We start from the raw sequence: 19316 nt of genomic DNA, 5'->3' as shown, positions 1-19316 counted from the left end.
AGAGGGTGAGGGTTCAGAAAAAGAGAGCTGAATTAAAAAAAATGTAGAAAAAAATAATAATAGTAGAGAAATAACAGACCAGGAATCATCTATATATGATATATTTATTAAACACATTCAATATCAAAGCCCTTAGGCTCTTTATGTTTTGAGTTTTAAAGGGAAACGTAACACAGTGTAAAGAGATGAGGCCTTTAAAGAACTTCACTGAATTCTAAAACAGCCACAAACTGGCAACAGACCTGATCATTAGTGTCATCTGTTCTAGGATTTAATTTTATTAGGGTGAATTTATTACTGTTATTTGATCTGTCTGATATTATTCTTCTGACCTAACATAAGTTGTGATCTTTGATTATTATCTTTATTTGATAAAATGAGCAATTATCAATAACATTTTGCAAGAAAGAAGATATTGTGATTGATGCTTAAGAACATGCAATAAAACAACATACATTAAAACATACAAAACAAATAGAAGTCTTCCAGTACCTGGGTACGGCACACGTCCCTTAGTGATGAGTTCAGTTAGTAGGATGCCAAAGCTCCACACATCTGACTTGATGGTAAAGCGTCCAAACAACGCAGCTTCTGGAGCCGTCCACTTGATGGGGAACTTCGCTCCTGAAACCATAGCAACACAGTGAAGATGAATAATCATATAATTAGGAGAAGTTATGTATAAAAATATAGGCATGGAGGCAGAGGCAGACACTTTTAATCATCACATTGTGCAAGTGTATCTTTCTCTTGTCTCTCTCATACACCCACATACTGTATGTATACATATACGCACACACACTTATGAGTTGAAATAAACAATTACCTTGTCTAGCTGTGTACTCATTGTCCTCAATGAGCCTAGCCAGGCCAAAGTCAGCAATCTTACACACAAGATTGTCTCCAACTAGGATGTTTGCTGCTCGCAGGTCACGATGGATGTAATTCATCCTCTCAATGTACGCCATTCCAGCTGCAATCTGTAAAACACAACAGACAAAAACAAGCTTGGATACTTTTTGCCTGTTACTGTATGTCTGTGTCTTTAACTCACCTGTGCAGCCATGTCCACCAGCTGAGGCAGCTTCAGGCTCTGCCCCTCTCCATCTTTTAAGAAGTCCAACAAACTCCCTGAAAAAAAAAAGTGTGGCATCATGACATGCCCTGTATGCCCGCCGTCACACATCTGCTGCCATGTACAACACTGTATGGCACAGAGCATGCATGATGTATTTTTATATGAATTCTTATTGGACGGCTGCTTGTAAAGTCATGCAATGTAATGTATTTTAGTAAATATTTTAGTTTCTTTTACATGAACACTCCTCAATTTTGACTTTTGCCTCTCTCTTTCTTCAAGTGAATTTTGGAAGAATACAGTGGGGCAAATAAGTATTTGATACACTGCTGATTTTCCAAGTTTTCCCACTTACAAAGAATGGACAGATCTGTAATTTTCATCATAGGTACACCTCAACTGTGAGAGACAGAATCTACAAAAAAATTCCAGAAAATCACATTGTTAGATTTTTAAATAATTTATTTCCATTTTATTGCATGAAATAAGTATTTGATCACCTACCAACCAGCAAGAACATCTCATTTTCTCTCCTCTGTTTCAGGTCACCTGGAAGTAGTGAAGTTACTGGTGGACAGTGGAGCTGAGGCCGACTGTAAGGACAAGAAGGCCTATACGCCACTTCATGCAGCCGCCTCCAGTGGCATGAGCAGCACAGTGCATTACCTGCTGAGCCTGGGGGTTCACGTCAGTACAAACACATATATGCACATACAGTGGGGCAAATAAGTATTTGATACACTGCCAATTTTTCAAGTTTTCCCATTTACAAAGAATGGACAGTTCTGTAATTTTCATCGTAGGTACACCTCAACTGTGAGAGACAGAATCTACAAAAAAATTCCAGAAAATCACATTGTTAGATTTTTAAATAATTTATTTCCATTTTTTTTGCATGACATAAGTATTTGATCACCTACCAACCAGGAAGAATTCTGGCTCTCACAGACCTGTTAGTTTGTCTTTAAGAAGCCCTCCTATCCTCCACTCATTGCCTGTATTAATTGCACCTGTTTGAACTTGTTACCTGTATAAAAGACACCTGTCCACACACTGGACAGGACGACTGCACCGTATTGAGAAGAGGATGGATGGGGCCATGTATCACGAGATTTTGGACAACAACCTCCTTCCCTCAGTAAGAGCATTGAAGATGGGTCGTGGCTGGGTCTTCCAACATGACAATGACCCCAAACACACAGGCAGGGCAACTAAGGAATGGCTCCATAAGAAGCATTTCAAGGTCCAAGGTCCTGGAGTGGCCTAGCCAGTCTCCAGACCTGAACCCAATAGAAAATCTATGGAGGAAGCTGAAACTCTGTGTTGCCCAGTGACAGCCCCAAGACCTGAACGATATGGAGGAGATCTGTGTGGAGGAGTGGGCCAAAATCCCTGCTGCAGTGTGTGCAAACCTGGTCAACAACTACAGGAAACGTCTGACCTCTGTAACTGTTTCAGTACCAAATATTAAGTTCTATTTTTCTATTGTATCAAATACTTTTTTCATGCAATAAAATGGAAATAATTATTTAAAAATCTAACAATGTGATTTTCTGGAATTTTTTTGTAGATTCTGTCTCTCACAGTTTAGGTGTACCTACGATGAAAATTACAGATCTGTCCATTCTCTGTAAGTGGGAAAACTTGAAAAATCGGCAGTGTATCAAATACTTATTTGCCCCACTGTATATTATCTGCACAAAGAGGTCAAAGGTCCTGCCTCGAGGAAGAATGAAAATTCCTGGGAGTGGTAGAAATTCAGTGTTTTTTCTAGCTGGTAGGTATGGTACCTTTGGCCTTTTATTTTTAATTGCTGAAGACTCCCTGATCCATGTACCACCCCCTCTGCCACATTTTTAACATGTTAGGTAAATGCCTTTACTATTTAGGTTCTTGTTTTTGATCCTGTTAATTTGCCTGACTGTCTGGTACTGAGCAGGATATCTAAAAAAAAAAGTACCATTTTGTCTGAACATTAAAGCAGGGCGTAGTAACAAATTAATAATATTGGTGCAGGTTCTGTAACTTTTTACTGTATTTCAGTACAAACTATTGACATTTCTGAAAATATTCTTTATTTTCACATGATCTACTACACATAATTAAATAAAACAAAACTACCATTTGGCCCACCAATAACCAGAATTCATATTTTAATGCACCCTGAATGCCATTATATCAACTACACATTTATTTAAGGAAAAAACCTTGTACAACTTCTAAGGAGCTCACTTTTCAGAGTCAATGAGGCTTTAACCTAACAGCAGTAATTCACCCTGTGTCTACCTGATGTCTCAGGCATCACAGTTTACTCCTGATACCTTGGCTCATGAACTCGGTGATAATGTAGATGGGCTCCTCAGACACGACGGCATAGAGCTGCACCAGCTTGTCATGGCGAAGTCTCTTCATGATCTGTGCCTCCTCCAGGAAGGCCTCGGGGGACATAGTTCCTGGCTTCAGAGTCTTCACCGCTACCTTGGTGGTTCCGTTCCACATGCCTGGCATAAAGACAAGGGGATGTTAATGGAAACACAGAACACACACACACACAAGCTTACACACCAATTTTCTAGCATGCTGACAAGTGAATGGCTGTATATGCTGCACATGATGTACTACTTATACTGTATGAGGATATAAACACCCACACATACATATACAAATATGGCAAACCATGGCACACAATATGAAGGCTGTAATGAACACACACATGGTCAAACTCCTGATGCATGCAGATGATTGTTATTTTGGAGGGCATGCATGACATGTGACAGAGTAATGTTAGGAGGGAGGGGAAGAAGTTTACTGGCCTTACATCAACACCAGCAGCACCTGAGTTATATGGACAGGCACAGAGCTCGGCTGTCTTCAGGAAGAAACTCTGCACAGCTCAGAGACCCAACACACTGGGATTTAGTTAGAGAAACTGTATAACAGCTTTGACAAGAAATTGGTTGTAGGTGTAATTGCAAACTCATCCTGTGAGAATACCGGCTAATATGCAGTTTATTGGGAAAAACCAACTTTGCTTACATACACTCACAATAAAATGGCCAGCCAGAGCCAGATATTTGGCATTAACAACAATCTTTTGCTACAGGACAGTAACAGACACTAAGGAGGATAATGTTCCAGCTAAGCTTGTAGAGGGTGTCAGAAGTTAGCAATATCAGTCTCACCCATCCACACGTCCCCAAAGCAGCCTTGTCCCAGCTTCTTTTGCAGGTTAAGTGTTTCCCTGGACACCTCCCAGGCATCTCGGCCAAGGCCCATGGTGAGTGGGGTGGCAGTAGGACAGGGCGTGGTCAGGTAATAACACAGCCCATCATTAGTGCCTAATTGTGGAGGAGTTAGGGTGGAGATGTAGGAAAAGGAAATGAAAGAGTGGGAGCATGGGGGGAGTGGATGCAAAAGGGTGTAGTGATGGTGGAAATATGGAAGAAAGATGGGTGGGGGTGACAAACGGGTGAGATGATGACACATGCACATGCATTAACAGGGAAGGAGAGGAACAGCTACACATCTGAATATAAAACACAGTCCTATTTTTGTTCATTACCAGATGCCTCTGTGTAATCATTTTCACAAACAGGCATCTTTCAAAGACCAGTTTCACTGCTGCAGTTTTCAATCAAACTCTAGTCCGGACTACATTTGTGTGTTGATAAAGTAAGTCTATAAGGTCTAAGCTACAGGTATAATTGTCATAAACACTGTGAACAACACAGTAATATACAGGGCTTTATAGTGTATGTTTATAAGGTGCAGGTGTCCTGGAACTGTTTACTGATGTTTGTGTAAACTAAACATAACCATGAAGTACATGTATAATACTTATATCTGTAGCTGGTTTAACTTTTTTAAATCCAGGTGTGCTGCCGCTGTTACCTCCCCTCTCCCCCACAAACACAGTCCCACCACTCCTACCCATCCAGACTTCTCCAAACTGGCCATTGCCCAGTTTCTTAATCAGCTGGAGGGATTCACGGGGAATCTCCCACACATCCTTGGTCTTCACTGATAAGTCGGCCAGCTTAGGCATGCCCCGCTTGCAGCTGCCAATCAAGCGGCAGCACAGGCCCGCCGCTCTCTCTGAGAGAGCAAGGAGAGATAAACAGACAGGCGAAGAAAAGGGAGCAAGAGGAAAAGAAAACAAAACAAATGCAAGGATAAAGAAAGAACGAGGCAGGTTGACATAAACAGCATAAACACACAAGTACAAGATACAAGATATAGCAAATACATACACATAGAAGGAAAAGAAATACACACTGGCACAACAAGCCAATCATATATGTGGCCAAATCTTTCAACTGCTTTTTAAGATTGTGGCCAAAAGTGCACACAGTGCAGATAGTTTGCTATATCATCACAAGCCACTAGAGGGCAGATTTAAACACACAGAGGCCAGAGGAAGTGAAGGACGTGAAAGCCTGCTTTTTACACAAACTTATAATAGTTATGGGGGCTGGACCAAGTATTCAATCTCTAATTAAAGTAAAAGTAGTTAAAAGTCAATGTAAAAATACTCCATCACATCAAGAATTCTGAATTCAGAATATTAAGTAGAAGTGCAGACCTAGTATCAGCAAAATGTACTTAAAGCAAAAGTGAAAGTCCAAGGCCTAACAGTTATTTATATTTTCATTTATAACAACATATGATATTTTGTAAGCTTATCATAATACTTTTTTTAAGATAAATCTGCAAAGCAACATCAGATGTTGATAAGTGTAGTGGAGTAAAAGTATAAAGTAGAACAAACACCACAAATCTGTATATCTATGTACATTTCCTGAGTTGATGTACAGTGGAACCTTGGATTGTGAGTATAGTTTGTTCCGGCAACGTGCTCGTAATCCAAAGTACTCATATATCAAAGTAAATTTCCCCATAAGAAATAATGGAAACACAGATGATTCATTCCACAACCACTTATTCATAAAAAAATGATAACAGTACTGCAACCTAAATTTGACCTCTGAAGAGAATCGTGGGTGGCATGAGGGAGACGAGAGGGAGGAGCTATCTGCTATCTGTTGGCTTGCTAATATATATATATATTTTTTTGTGCAGCTGTAAGAAGGAACCTATCCAATGACACTTTCACTTCCTTTTGAGGATTTGGTGGAAATGTGCCACTGCATTATCGTTAAACAGATTGATCGCTCACACTTCTGGACAATTTTCTTTTTAACTTCCACCGTAATCATCTACTTCTTCTTACCGCCTTCTTTTTCAACCTTTTTCTTCTTCTTCATCAGGTCCATTGTTGCAGGACAAATGACTATATGAGTGAGACCGGGAGACGATTACTGTACTCACTATCCCGCAGCGAGAAAGAGAGAGAACCATCGGCTCAGTTGTGACCTGATGCTCAGCAGACAGCGTATGTACTACTCGTATTGCAAAGAAATCACTCATTTATCAAATTAAAATTTATAAAAAAAAAAAACTTGCAGACCAAGTTACTCGCAATCCAAGGTTTAACTGTAGTTATTTTACACAACTGCTAAAACTGTAATTTCTGTATAAATCAGGTAGAAACAGAAATTTGGTGAAAATCTGCATAACTTAAAACATTTCCTCTTTCTGAAGAAAAGGTACAAGAAAAGAGGATGAATCAATGATCTTGTGTGTCCATTTATGCATTTTACCTGTGTAGTGCTCTACCAGCTGCTGCACAGTGTCAAACTGTGACCTCGTGGTGATGTAGTAGCCACCGTTGTCCAGTTTGCGGATCTTATAATGCTTAACGTGGTCTCCTTTGGTATCATCCCAGTCACGGATAGACAGAGAGTAAGCACCTGTAAAGAGTTGGTGGAGAAGGGGGATGAGGGGTGAAAGGACAGAAAGTTGTAGCGTTGAGTGAGGTTGATGTGCGAGACAAAAAGAGAAGACATTTGAACTTTATTATATATTTAGTCCAGAAAGCCCATATTAAAAGAGAAGGTATGTGGGTTGTTGCGTGGTGTTCTCACCCTTGGTGGTCTCACTCTCTCGGATGAGGAAAGTCCCTCTCTGGTTGCTGTGGCCCAGCAGCTGTCTCTCTGCATCCTTTCTCCCCATCTTGCCAAAATACCACCTGTCACCATGACAACAACACACGGGTCACTGGGGCAAGAGCCTTTCTTCATGCAACCTCTGCCCGCAGATTAAAGTCATTTGTTGATCAAATTTGTCAACAGAAACTAAAGTATCAATACTTAAAATGCAGTATATATTAGCTTCCACTACTCTGTGTGGGTGTGCTTACTCCTCGGCCTGTATGGAGTCCACAGGAGCTACGTAGTTGGAGGGGATATAACCTGAGTTGCCGGTGTCCAAAGATCGAGCCTCCCACCAGTCGCCCTCTCTGTCAAATTACACACAAAACATCAGTTTGTTTGTAGAGATGAAACATGAGTTCACACAAATGCTTTGTTTCTTTTCACTACACCCTACATTAAGATTTCGGGAATTATTGATTTAAAAATAACTGTGGCTGTAAACTGCATTATAATGGTTTAACTTTGCCGTTAATCCATGGTTCACACACGTCATTCCTTATTTAATCCTTCTTAAGAGCAAAATGTGTAAAAGTTGTAAGGTTTAGGTGTGAAATGCAGAGGATAGATATGATGTGATGTAAAATAACGCTTTTTTTTTCAAAGCAGACCATTATCTATGTAAAACTAAAATGAAGAATAAAAGGTGTCAAGATGAGAGCAAAGATAAAAAGCAAATAGGTCACTGGAGACCTTCAGCTAGCCACAAACCTAAATTTACATAGTTATTTTTGATTTCTAGAACAGAACAAGAACCATTTTCAAGACAAGCTTGTCAGCATCGCTAGCAACAGTGAAGATGTCTGACAGCTCACAGGGTTAATGGATGGCATTTCACTGCAGCTTGTGGCATTTTATGTATGGAAACAAAAAGAGTCACCTTTTGGGAATTATAACTGTTATCATTTAACTCTGATCACTGGTAATATCTATTTATAAGGGCAGCTTTTTACTAAAAGAAAAGCAAACTGTGACTAAAATACAGCTGTGCTTGTACTCACGTGTTGTTGATGATTTGGAATTTTTCTCCTTTCTGGAAGGTAAGGTCATCTTCAGTGCGAGCGTCGTAGTCATACAGAGCTATAAAGAGCGTGACTCCACCACCTGCATACATGTTCACACAAACACACCCAGGAACACACACAGGTGACAAGAAGGAAGGATCAGTTTCCAGTTCTACACTCCAGTCCCTTCCGCTGAACTCTAGTAGTCATTTAGGAACACACACACAGGTGACAAGAAGGAAGGATCAGTTTCCAGTTCTACACTCTAGTCCATTCCGCTGAACTCTAGTAGTCATTTAGGAACACACACACAGGTGACAAGAAGGAAAGATCAGTTTCCAGTTCTACACTCTAGTAGTCATTTAGTTTTGTTTGTTTTTAACAGTTTTAACTCTTTACAAGGTTCTGGTCTGTCATTACAAGGTCATGCAGCCAGACACACAACTCCATCCATACCGCTTATTCCTGAACAGGATGACGGGGGGGCTGGAGCCAATCCCAGCTGACATTGAGCGAGAGGCGGGGTACACCCTGGACAGGTCACCAATCTATCACAGGCCTGACATGTAATTACAGACAACCATTCACTCTTATGGGCAATTTAAAGTTGCCAATCAACCTAGACTTCATGTCTTTGGGAAGAAGCCGGAGTACCCGTAGAGAACCCACACAGGCACAGGGAGAACATGCAAACTCCACACAGAAAGGCCCAAGGTTGGCCGGGGCTTGCCCCACTACGCACAAATTTATTTTGAAATCTTGTGCAGATCCCAAAGTTTCCAAATATGCTAAATATCTGCAAATTAATTTTGAAGAAAACTGACATAAAATGGTGCACAACATCTATATATTTCCATTTAATGAAACTCATCCAGTAATTGTCTTAGATTTGGACACCTTCAGTAGAACAAGATCAATGAAAATATGTGTTATACTGTCAGGCAGCATGGAATAAGATGATTTTTCCCCTTTCATAAACTTAAAAAAGAAGAAATTACAGTTGAATGGCTGTAAACATTTTGGCACAGTGCTTTACACTGAAAAACAACATTAAGATTTATTTGCTTTGTACATGTTCTTATGTTTTGTTTTGTTGAGGGGCGAAGAGTGCAAAAACTCAGCTCTCAAAAACAAACAAACAAAAGTAATAAAATATAAGAAATACTGTATCACTTAAGATAAGCAACATTATCTGCCAATAGAACAGGAAAATTTCACTTGCCAGGACTTTTAGAGATATGTCAAATGTCTAGTCTTAGTCTTAGTGCAATTAGACTAAAAACAAGTACATTTATCTGACACAAAGCAGTTTTGTACTTGTCAGTGTTGATCAAACATCAGTTCTAATATCAAGCACTAAGTTACTCAGAACCAGTATTAAAATCTCAGAGACAAGCATTAATATCTTATTAAGATATTTAACGGCAAAAACAACTTAAAACAAATGAAATTATCTGACGCAGAAGCTGCCTGGTAAGAAGAAACATTGCCTTAGACAAAAGCAGGCACCTATTACTTTGTTTTAAGAAATTTCATCTTACTGAGTTTGAACTTTCTGCAGTGCAGAAAAAAGAACAGCGTAATTTTATGATAACATCATAGCATACTGCATCAGATCTACAGTGAGCTTTGTTGTACTTTTTAGCCACAGTCATACACATTTCGAAAAACTTTACAACACATAAAAAAGCACAAATGGCAGAGACAAATGTTAAAGAAGTACTAGATAGCAAACTGCACTTCTTAATTGGTATACTGATTTTCAACATCTAGAATCTAAGCAATATTGTAACACCATTTTACAGTGGCCTCACACGTACACAGACACACACAGTCGTACTTGTTATGCCTCCAGGCCTTTGTTGTGCGTTGGTACTGGGGAACATGGGGCTACAGAAGCCCTTGTTGAAGTCTGGGATGATCTGAGTAGGGTCGATACAGTAACGGCCCTGAGTCAAGGCCGTGGACACCCCTCCATCTGTGTTGCTAGGAGACAGATCTGTAACATCTGATGCTGCTGATATTGCTGCTACTGTTTTGGTGGACTTCTTCTGCTTGCACCAGGCACACCCCATAATAACCAGCACGGACAGGACGTCTGTAAAAGGAGCAGTAAGAGATGCCACTTATCCACGATTGTACTTCTGTGTTTTGCTGCTTGATGCTATACACTGGTGACTGACACTGTATGCAGCTCACAAAAGGCTTTTCTTAACCTGAAATCTGGATAATAATTCATAGCAACACTGTGCTTTTTATAGAGATAACCACAATTGTTTGTTTGCAATAAAAATGATTAAAAATTACCTGTTTTTTAAAGGGATCCTCCAACAATTTAATAATTCACCTCCATAGAAGGGTGGAGAACATATTCAGAGACCCACGCCACCCAGCTCTCTCTCTGCTCAGACACAAAAACTGCACCTACAGCCTCAGACACAGCAGGGCAGACAGTATCATCACACACAGAACTAGACTTTACAACAGCTTTTTCCCTGCCACAGTAAGACTGATGGCAAATATGAAAATGTGAGAAATGTGAGTATATACGTGCAATAACCCCTTACTAGACATGTGCAATAATAATACAGAAATGTTCCACAAGGTATGTTTGTAAGAGCATCTCATCAACAGTTTTCTCTTGGGGGACCTGAGTAATAGCAGGGCATTCTCTACCAAGCAATGGAAACAGGCCTGAATATAAATTGTGTTTTAGTATGTTATAACCCCTCACTACCTCACCAAGCATAATGACATATCCAACTCCACCATGTGAATTACTAAGTGTGATGTTTGAAGTTCACTGGGGAAAATATTATTACCCTATTTTTGTCTATTGAGGTTTTAATGCTTTGTTGCCTTTATGTAACTTTTTTTTATTTTATGACTAAGTGTTCTTTCTGGCTTTTGACACCTTACCTGACTGAAAACGGAAAGCTGCACAAGGGTTCCTATATGCCTAGACTGTCTGTTTATGCATAAATGGCAAATAAAAATCTTGACTTGACTTGACTTAAAAACAGACTTCATATTCAACGCAGTGGAGGCAGTGGTATCATGGCTTTGGTAATGGATTATCACAACATAAAATAGAAATAAGATGGCAGTTTTAGTGTTACTGTAAGTAATTAATTTCCCCCAATTCCTGTCATGAGTGAAACTTGAAGACAAACTGGTAGAAAGTGAAAGCAACATACACTAACATACAGGGGTTATCATGATGCATGTCACACTAAAGAGAACTACAAAGAGAAAAGTATTAAACTTTAAATAGAACTTTAACTTCCCTGAAGCTAGAGGAGAAGGCAAAATAAAGGGCGGGGATAAAATGGAAAGGAGAAGTTAACTTTTTCCTTACCTGATGTCTTCCTCTGTCAATTATCTGTCAATCACCATTGCCACTGGAAAAAAGGAGGGAAAGATTTTTTTTTGGCAGAGAACCACAGAGGGAAAAGGTAGTGGAGTATGTGTGAGAAAGGCTCAAGAGCAGTAAAGCATGAATAAAGAGATGCATGAGGGGAGACGTGTGGAGACAGAGAAGTTAGAAAAAAAAAAAGAATACAGAGACAGCTCATGATAAGGAGAGACAAAGAGATGTGTGGTTAGCCACTTCCCTTTTTGTCGTGAAGTTTCAAGAGGGGGTACTCAGGCATTCTCTTTGGTCAACAGCTGTGTGTCTGAGAGTTTTAACATGCATGTGTGTAGGTATCTGGGTTTGCGGTGAGATAGACTTGTAAATGTCATCAGACGGGATAACTGACACAAATTTACAGTCACTGACAGTGTGAGATGTGTTTCATAAAGAACATTGCGTTGATTTGCACACTTTTAATCATGACTTCCAGTTATTCGAGGGCCACATTGTTTCAATAGGACGTGTGTTGACAAAGCAAAAAGCGGGTGAAAACAAGAGGAACTAAAATAACATACAGAGAAGGCTGTGCACCACTTACACTGTGTGCAAAGACACCTGCATATAATCATCCACATGAGACCATGAGCGGTTGTATTTTCAGCAATATTCCTTTAGGAAAACCTGTTTATCTACGGCAAAATGCTTTGTTCAAGGGCTTTCTGCAGAGCAGCACTCACATTTATTTGCCAGTTTATAAGGTCCACCTTGCCAAAACTCTACAGTCCTGCAATAATTCCTACCTTCATGTAGGTTATAATGTTCAGCTTAGTTGGAACTTTTAGAGGGTTGTTCAACTTTATGGCCATTTTGTTTGGTGTTATGTTGAGAGGTGTTTCTAAGAGTGGCCTTGGGATTCACACTGGCAACCTTTCAAGCTGACTAATCTCCAGGCTGCAACCTCCCCACCTACCAAGGAATGTGAGGGAAGACACACACACACAGGAAGAGCACTACAAGTTAAAGCAGTGAGGTATAAATAACTAAACTAATTAATGGTAATTATGATTAAAAAAAAATACCAGTACTCCCAGTGAACTGTGGCAGGTTTGTCCCATCTGCACCACAAATTCCACTCAGTCTTTAAAGAAACAGAAGCTACAGTATCACTAGTCTTATCTGAAAGAATCTGGTGCTCTCTCAGAGCAAAATATGCAAAAATTTGCACACACACACATACACTTACCCACTATCAGATCAGCCATCAGGAGAGTAACAGGAAGTTAGCACTGCTAGTTTCCTGTCCACTCCTCTGATGGCTCCCCCCTTTTCCTGGAAACTGACGGCAATATCCATATACACACACATAGAGTCACAAGAAAAAATAATGGTGCTGTTTGCAGTTTCCTAGTTTTCTGCATACATTGGTCATGAAATGTGATCTGATCTTCACCAAAGTCACAAATATCAACAAACACAATATTTCTAAGCTGATAAAACACAGTCATATTCTTTCATGTCTTGACTGAGCACACCCATTTAGCATGTAAAGTGATGGTGGGAAAAGTAAAGGCAACACTTGGCTTCTGATGTCACTAAACATCAGCTGGAGTCAGGTGTTAGCAAACCTGGAGTCCAAACAATGAAACAAGAATGGAGAACAGAACTACTCTGACTTATAAAAACACTCAAAACAGTGTCAGTGTGCTATTCACAAGCAGCATCGGCCTCTCAGAAGGCCTACAATCAAGAGCTTTTGATTTGCATGTAGCTGGAAACGTTTACAGAGTCCTCTCAAAGACTTCAGATACTCATCAGTCCACAGTTTGACATACTGTCTACAAATGGAGACAATCTGGTACTGTGGCTACTCTCCACAGAAGTGGGCGCCCAGCCAAGATCACTCCAAATGCAATAACACAGAATGTTCAGTGAGGTAAAAAGACCCCTAGAGTAATAGCTAAAGACTTGAAGGATCCATAGGAGCTGGTTAACATCTCTGTTCATGAGTCAACCACATGCAAAATACTGAACAGGCATGGTATCCACAGCAGGACACCATGGTGGAAGCCATTGCTCTCCAAGCACAGCATTGCAGCAGGCCTGAAGTTTGCCAAAGACCACCTTGACACTCCACAGCACTACTGGGAAAATGTCCTGTGGACAGATGAAACGAAGGTAGAATTGTTTGGGAAGAACACACGGTACTATATACACTGTATGGCGTAAAAAGAGAACTGCATACCAACATGAAACCTTCATCCCAACAGTGAAGTATGGTGGACAGAGCATCATGATGTGGGGCTGCTTTGATGCCTCTGGATCTGGACTGCTTACCATTGTGGAGGGGAAAATGAATTCCCAAGGTTAACAAAGTATTCTACAGGATAATGTCAGGGTGGCTACAAGCTGAAGATCAGAACAAGGTGGGTGATGCAGCAGGACAACAACTCTAAACAGCAAAGTAAATCGACTACAGAAGGGCTTCGGAGACACAAAATCCTCCTTCTGGAGTGGCCCAGTCAGAGCCCAGACCTCAACCCAATAGAGATGCTGTGGAATGACCTCAAGAGAGCTGTTCACTCCAGACGTGCTAAGAATATGGCTGAGCTGAAGCTGTTCTGTCAGGAAGAATTGTCCAAAATTCCTCCTGAACTTTGTGCAGGTCTAATCCACAGCTACATGAAGTACTTGCTTGAGGTTATTGCTGCCAAAAGTGTTTGAAACAGCTGGCTGTGTTTTATCAGCTCAGAAATATAGTTTGTTAATATTTGTGACTGTGGTGAAGATCATGGCGAATTTATGCAGAAAACCAGGACATTTCAAACTGTGCTATTACTTTTTCTTGCGAGTATACCAAGCACCTGCAGTGGCACAAATGCACACATCTTCCTCTGACTTGCTGTTTTTCTTTACTCCTGGTCCACACCCCCCAAACAATAACCTTTCATAATCTCTCTATCCACCCTTTAACTGCTGATTTGTTTCGTTGTCTGATAAAGCGTACAGTATATAGGAGAAGTCATAGAGGGCATAAAGGAGGCTTCTGCCCTTTCATCTTTATCTCATCTCTTCTTTTCTGACTATTCTAAGAATTCTAAAACAGCTGACCTCAGACCAGACTGGCACACACACACACACACACACACACACACACACACACACACAGAATGTTTACAAGGCAGCCATGTAGTCATTGTTCTCTGTTGGGTTCCTGTCGACTGAATTTACTTGTTCTCATCTGTCTTCTTCTCTGCACACAGAAGCTATGATAATTCGTAAATAGCACCTAACAATACAGTTGACCCAAGGTGCTTATATAAAAAGGGAACATGGTTGTGAAAACAAGGCATTATTCATCTCTGAAGTTATATGTGCAGCACAACACACAACATACCAGACAAAGGCTTTTTGAGTATGCACACATCCAAGATATGCAACCGGAACCTACATACTGGTATATAACTTGTTTCATGTGTTTTATGATAACAATTTGCTTTATTACGCAAAAGCAGATTTACTAGAGCAAAGCGTGTGTATATGTGAGTGTGTGGGTGCATGATGGAGATAATAATAGTTGGTAAAGTAGGGCTTGCACAGTCAAACTAGCACGCTGCCTGTTTTTAAGATGTGTGTGTGTAAAGGTACTCTGTTCAGGTCCTGCAAAAGTGATCACACCAGAGTAATTTACGAAAAGTGCAAGTTCCTCTTTGCCTCTTGCAACCAAGAAACAAAAAAAGGTGCAGTACTGTATGTAAAGCAAATAAACACACACGGTGGTTGGTTTTGGAAAAGTTTAGCAGTAAAAAAAATTACTCTAAATTTTAATAATGTAGGTTTAAAATAATTAATTTTACAATTCAGTTTTGCATTAAAAAAGGTGGTCCTCTGACACTAATTGTTTCTCCATGATGCAGCTGTTATTAAAGTCTGTCTCTTTTTATTAAACAAAACCTTTCCAGTTATAGCACCTTCACAGACACTAGCATTTCCTCTATTAGACTGTTTCATAATGAAACTGCACCTCACTGACTGGCTGATGACTGTCAGGGCAGGGGTTATTTTATGACAGCTGGTAAATTCAAAGAAGAAATACCGTGTGAAACAGAAGCTGTCATCTCTGTGGTACTGCTTTGTGATGCATCTGACTGCAACAACAGGCCCTCTCATAGCACAAACTAAAATATAAATATTAAATTAGTGTTCATGCTCGTGACACTTTTCAAGGCTTATTTCACCCACTTTAAAAAAAAAAAAGATGTTCTTACTTAATGGTATGATGACATGTATGCAATTTTTCCACCTCAAGGTTTTGAAATATCTGCCTCCAGCCCTGTACAATGGAGTATAATTACATTTTGTAATCAAAGAAACTGTTTTCAGTGAAAATACTTGCTGTACCTAAGAAAATGGTTCAGTAAGATAGAATCTTCCAGAGGAAAATGGACACTGCTGATGAATTTAGTTTTCTCTGACTGCTGTGGGCATCTCAATTCATTTAAATTCACCTGTATAGTAAAGGGGTGGAGAAGTCTACAAATAACAAAACATAGGCAGATCAAGTCAAAATTATCTGTATAGTGCTATACGTATGTTTGTTTGTTTTTTTGCAATTTAATGAACTGACCCTTTAAGAAAGCCTCTCACAAACCAGCAGTGAGAGAAGAAGCACTCAGAAAGAAAAAAAGCAGTACTATACTTTTTTTAAAAATCAGTAAAAGCATAGAAGTATTAAGCAGCAAATTACATTTAAAGTACCATAAGTAAAAGTGCTCAGTATGCCAAATTGCTGCTTTCACTGTCATTACATTACTGGATCAGTATAACTGATGCATTAGCCAGCAAGCACTGAATCATATTCCATAAGCATGTTTCGTATGCAAAATATTATTTATTTGTAAATAAATCATTTGTATTATATTATACAAAGTAAATTGTACATTCTGAACAATACGGGAATAAATAAATTCTGACCTACAAAACATTAGCATGTATTCTGTGCACATTAATAAAATCACAATAACAACTCCCTGCATCGTCACACTGACAAACACCGAAATCCAAAAGACACACCCTTTCCTGTACAGTGTACTGCAGATAAGCTGCTCCCAGTTGGAACTCACCACAGGAGCACAGGGCAACACACACATTTGTTCACTTTTGTAGTTTCAGTATGTTTTTACACCACCTCTGTGGTCTGCTCAGACTTTCTCCAATCCCCCTCCTCCTCTTTTCTCCAGCTCCTCTTACCTCTCTCTCTCTCTCTGACTCTGTGGCAGGAAGCCCTACAGGATGCAGAGTGTGAGAGGGGCAGGAACGATAGGACAATGGGAAGCAGGCTGTCACCGAACCCTCACACGGATAGCACATACACACACTCTTAACAGAAAGGAGACAGAACTAGGAGGGGGGACCAGGGGGGCGAATGGAAAAGTAAGGTGTCTCGGTCATCGGGACGTCCTGTTTCCACATGAAGTCATCACATCCTCCAGATACAGAGGACTGAGACGACTTTTTGGAAGGAATATATGAAAGTACTGAGGTTAAACAGTCTGATTTTGTCATCTATTGAGGGCTCATCCTCACTGGCACAGGACATTCAGCTGACACCCAGGGGTGTCCATGGGTGCTGAGGCCTAGCAGTAGGTTTACAACTTATCTTGGACTCAACTGCCTTCAGCTGCTTGGTGGGAAAGCAACATGACGATGGTAGCGTCCATTTCTAACCCTGCACTAAAAACATATCCACGCCTCCTTCCTTCCTGTCGAACCCCGAGACTAACGACAGGAACTGACCTCGTAAAGAAACGGGATGTGATGAAGTCCTGCCTTGGACAGCCTAATTGCGTTTTTCCCCATCCGACCCTCAAAATTCCACAATAACACCTTCACACAGAGACATTTTAGTGTTGTGAAACAAGAGATTTGTGTCGGTTACAAAAGATGGCTGTGTGATAATGCAGCCCATCTTTAAGAAGGAATAAACACCTGCACCAATCACACCACACTCTGAGCTCACAGAAACAAGTCAGACAGATGAAAAAGTTAAGGAAACAAGCAGCCCTCCTTTTTCCTCAAGGTGGTTTCCTGTAGGCGTGTTACCAAATAAATCACGGTCATTTACTAAAGGAATGTTTCTTTTTTAATAAAATGTACTGTATATAGTCTGACACTGCAAAGCCTAAATGCCCATTCTGAGAATTGGTTAAATGTGCAACGCACTTACATAAATGTCCAGCTGATCACAGATAATGCACAGATCCAGATGCTATTATAATATGTATTGGTTGAAATGCTCCACTATTAAACCTAGTTTGTCTTATGTTCAACGAACAACTCTTTGATAGAAAAGGATCCAACTTGGAAGGACTTGTCACTAGTCTCTGGTAAATTCCCCTCTTTCAGTACTGCAATATTGGCAGTTTGAGTTCCAAATATGGTGTAAAAGAGTGAAGTACTGGCAGCGAAACAACTTCTCACAAACAGGCCAAACTTCCTTTTATCTAAGAATAAACACTCCAACCTTACCCAATTTTCAGTGACACCAACGGATATTATTTAATTTTTTTTTTAATACAGAGAAGTGTGGTGGTAGGCTGCTGAAAATACTGATCTACGTTTTGAGTGGTCTTCTTTTACTTAAATTGCATTTATAGCCCTTTGTGAACTACAGGCGACTTCCTCCACCCATACAGAACAGTTACAGTAACATAAAACGCCATATGTAGTCGGATATGTAAGAAAACTACCTCTGTATATTTCATGCATCTTGTTTCCAGAGACATTCCTAAATAAACCAGTAGTTAATGTCATTAATATTCAACGCACAGTTTATCTCAACCACAGGAGACATACCGGACACAAATGTCGTCGTTATCCCGGGGAATCCTGGAATCAGTCGCACGGAGACCGGTGTCCGGTGGCTAGCGGAGGAGCACAGAGAAAAGCCGCGCGCGCTACTGCAGCGTTGCGCAAGTGAACGAAGAGATGAGGCGCGCCTCGTCCGGAAGGAACGAACGAGGACCTGACGCGTTTGAGGTCCACCCCAGAGGAGCACGCGCGTGCAGCGGACAGCAGGAAGAAATCTTTTGATTAGGCTATTATTATTATTATTATTATTAGTAGTATTAGTAGTATTCATAGAAACTGGGTAAACCACACAAGGGCTTACCCTATAGGTTATATCATCAGAGCGTAGTTTCCAGTGTGAAATTTGTTCTAATTTTTGAACTGATGTAGCCTAATTTAAAATAGTCGCACACGCCAGGATACACAGATAAAATAGGTTGAACTAGTTTGATGTAAACGTTCTCGACTTAAGCGGGCAAACCACTGACTTTAAGGCGATTGTGGGTCTCAGCATGTGCAACCCTGGGAACCTGAGGCAAGCGGGGGTACAGGCTGCCTCGCTGCCAGGCTGATGCGCATCTGCAGTGTGAGATGCGACACATTTAATGGTGTGAACTACAGGAAGTCTGAATGAAACGTGTGATATCCGCGAACAGTTCTTTACCCTACAGAAATTAGCCCCGAGCGTATGGACCTTTTCTTTTTTGTGGAGTTAACTGGCATTGACCTTTTTTCCTCGTGCTGCTATCAACTCTCAGGCGTCTGTCAATGTACTGTCACCAGCTCATGCACGACCAACCGTAAGACAAGAACACAGGACAGATGCACCTACTGTAATAGTAGTGTTGCATCAGGCGTCTGTCAATGTACTGTCACCAGATCATGCACGACCAACCGTAAGACAAGAGCACAGGACAGATGTACCTACTGTAATAGTAGTGTTGCATTTCGTCTTGAACAGAGCGTTGATTTGAACTATATTC

General features: G+C 40.4%; 1 protein-coding gene across 1 annotated transcript in view; it reads right to left on the bottom strand.

Annotated features, from left to right (window-relative positions):
- The window catches only part of yrk (Yes-related kinase), a 19043-nt gene extending 571 nt beyond the window's left edge, over positions 1–18472 (bottom strand). Inside the window, exons 1-13 of the mRNA XM_020606845.1 lie at positions 18340–18472; positions 11491–11533; positions 10440–10556; positions 9973–10230; positions 8130–8232; positions 7338–7436; positions 7063–7166; positions 6739–6888; positions 5009–5173; positions 3400–3579; positions 1055–1131; positions 827–980; positions 493–624 (exon numbers count right to left, since the gene is read on the bottom strand). Coding sequence (XP_020462501.1) covers positions 493–624; positions 827–980; positions 1055–1131; positions 3400–3579; positions 5009–5173; positions 6739–6888; positions 7063–7166; positions 7338–7436; positions 8130–8232; positions 9973–10207 — 1399 coding nt within the window. The 5' untranslated portion in view covers positions 10208–10230; positions 10440–10556; positions 11491–11533; positions 18340–18472. The remainder of the gene's footprint in view (positions 1–492; positions 625–826; positions 981–1054; positions 1132–3399; positions 3580–5008; positions 5174–6738; positions 6889–7062; positions 7167–7337; positions 7437–8129; positions 8233–9972; positions 10231–10439; positions 10557–11490; positions 11534–18339) is intronic.
- Positions 18473–19316: the final 844 nt, after the last annotated feature.

Source organism: Monopterus albus, unplaced genomic scaffold, assembly GCF_001952655.1.
Source record: "Monopterus albus unplaced genomic scaffold, M_albus_1.0 scaffold82.1, whole genome shotgun sequence".
NCBI classification, from domain to species: Eukaryota; Metazoa; Chordata; class Actinopteri; order Synbranchiformes; family Synbranchidae; genus Monopterus; species Monopterus albus.
This window is presented reverse-complemented; position numbering and strand designations above follow the sequence as displayed.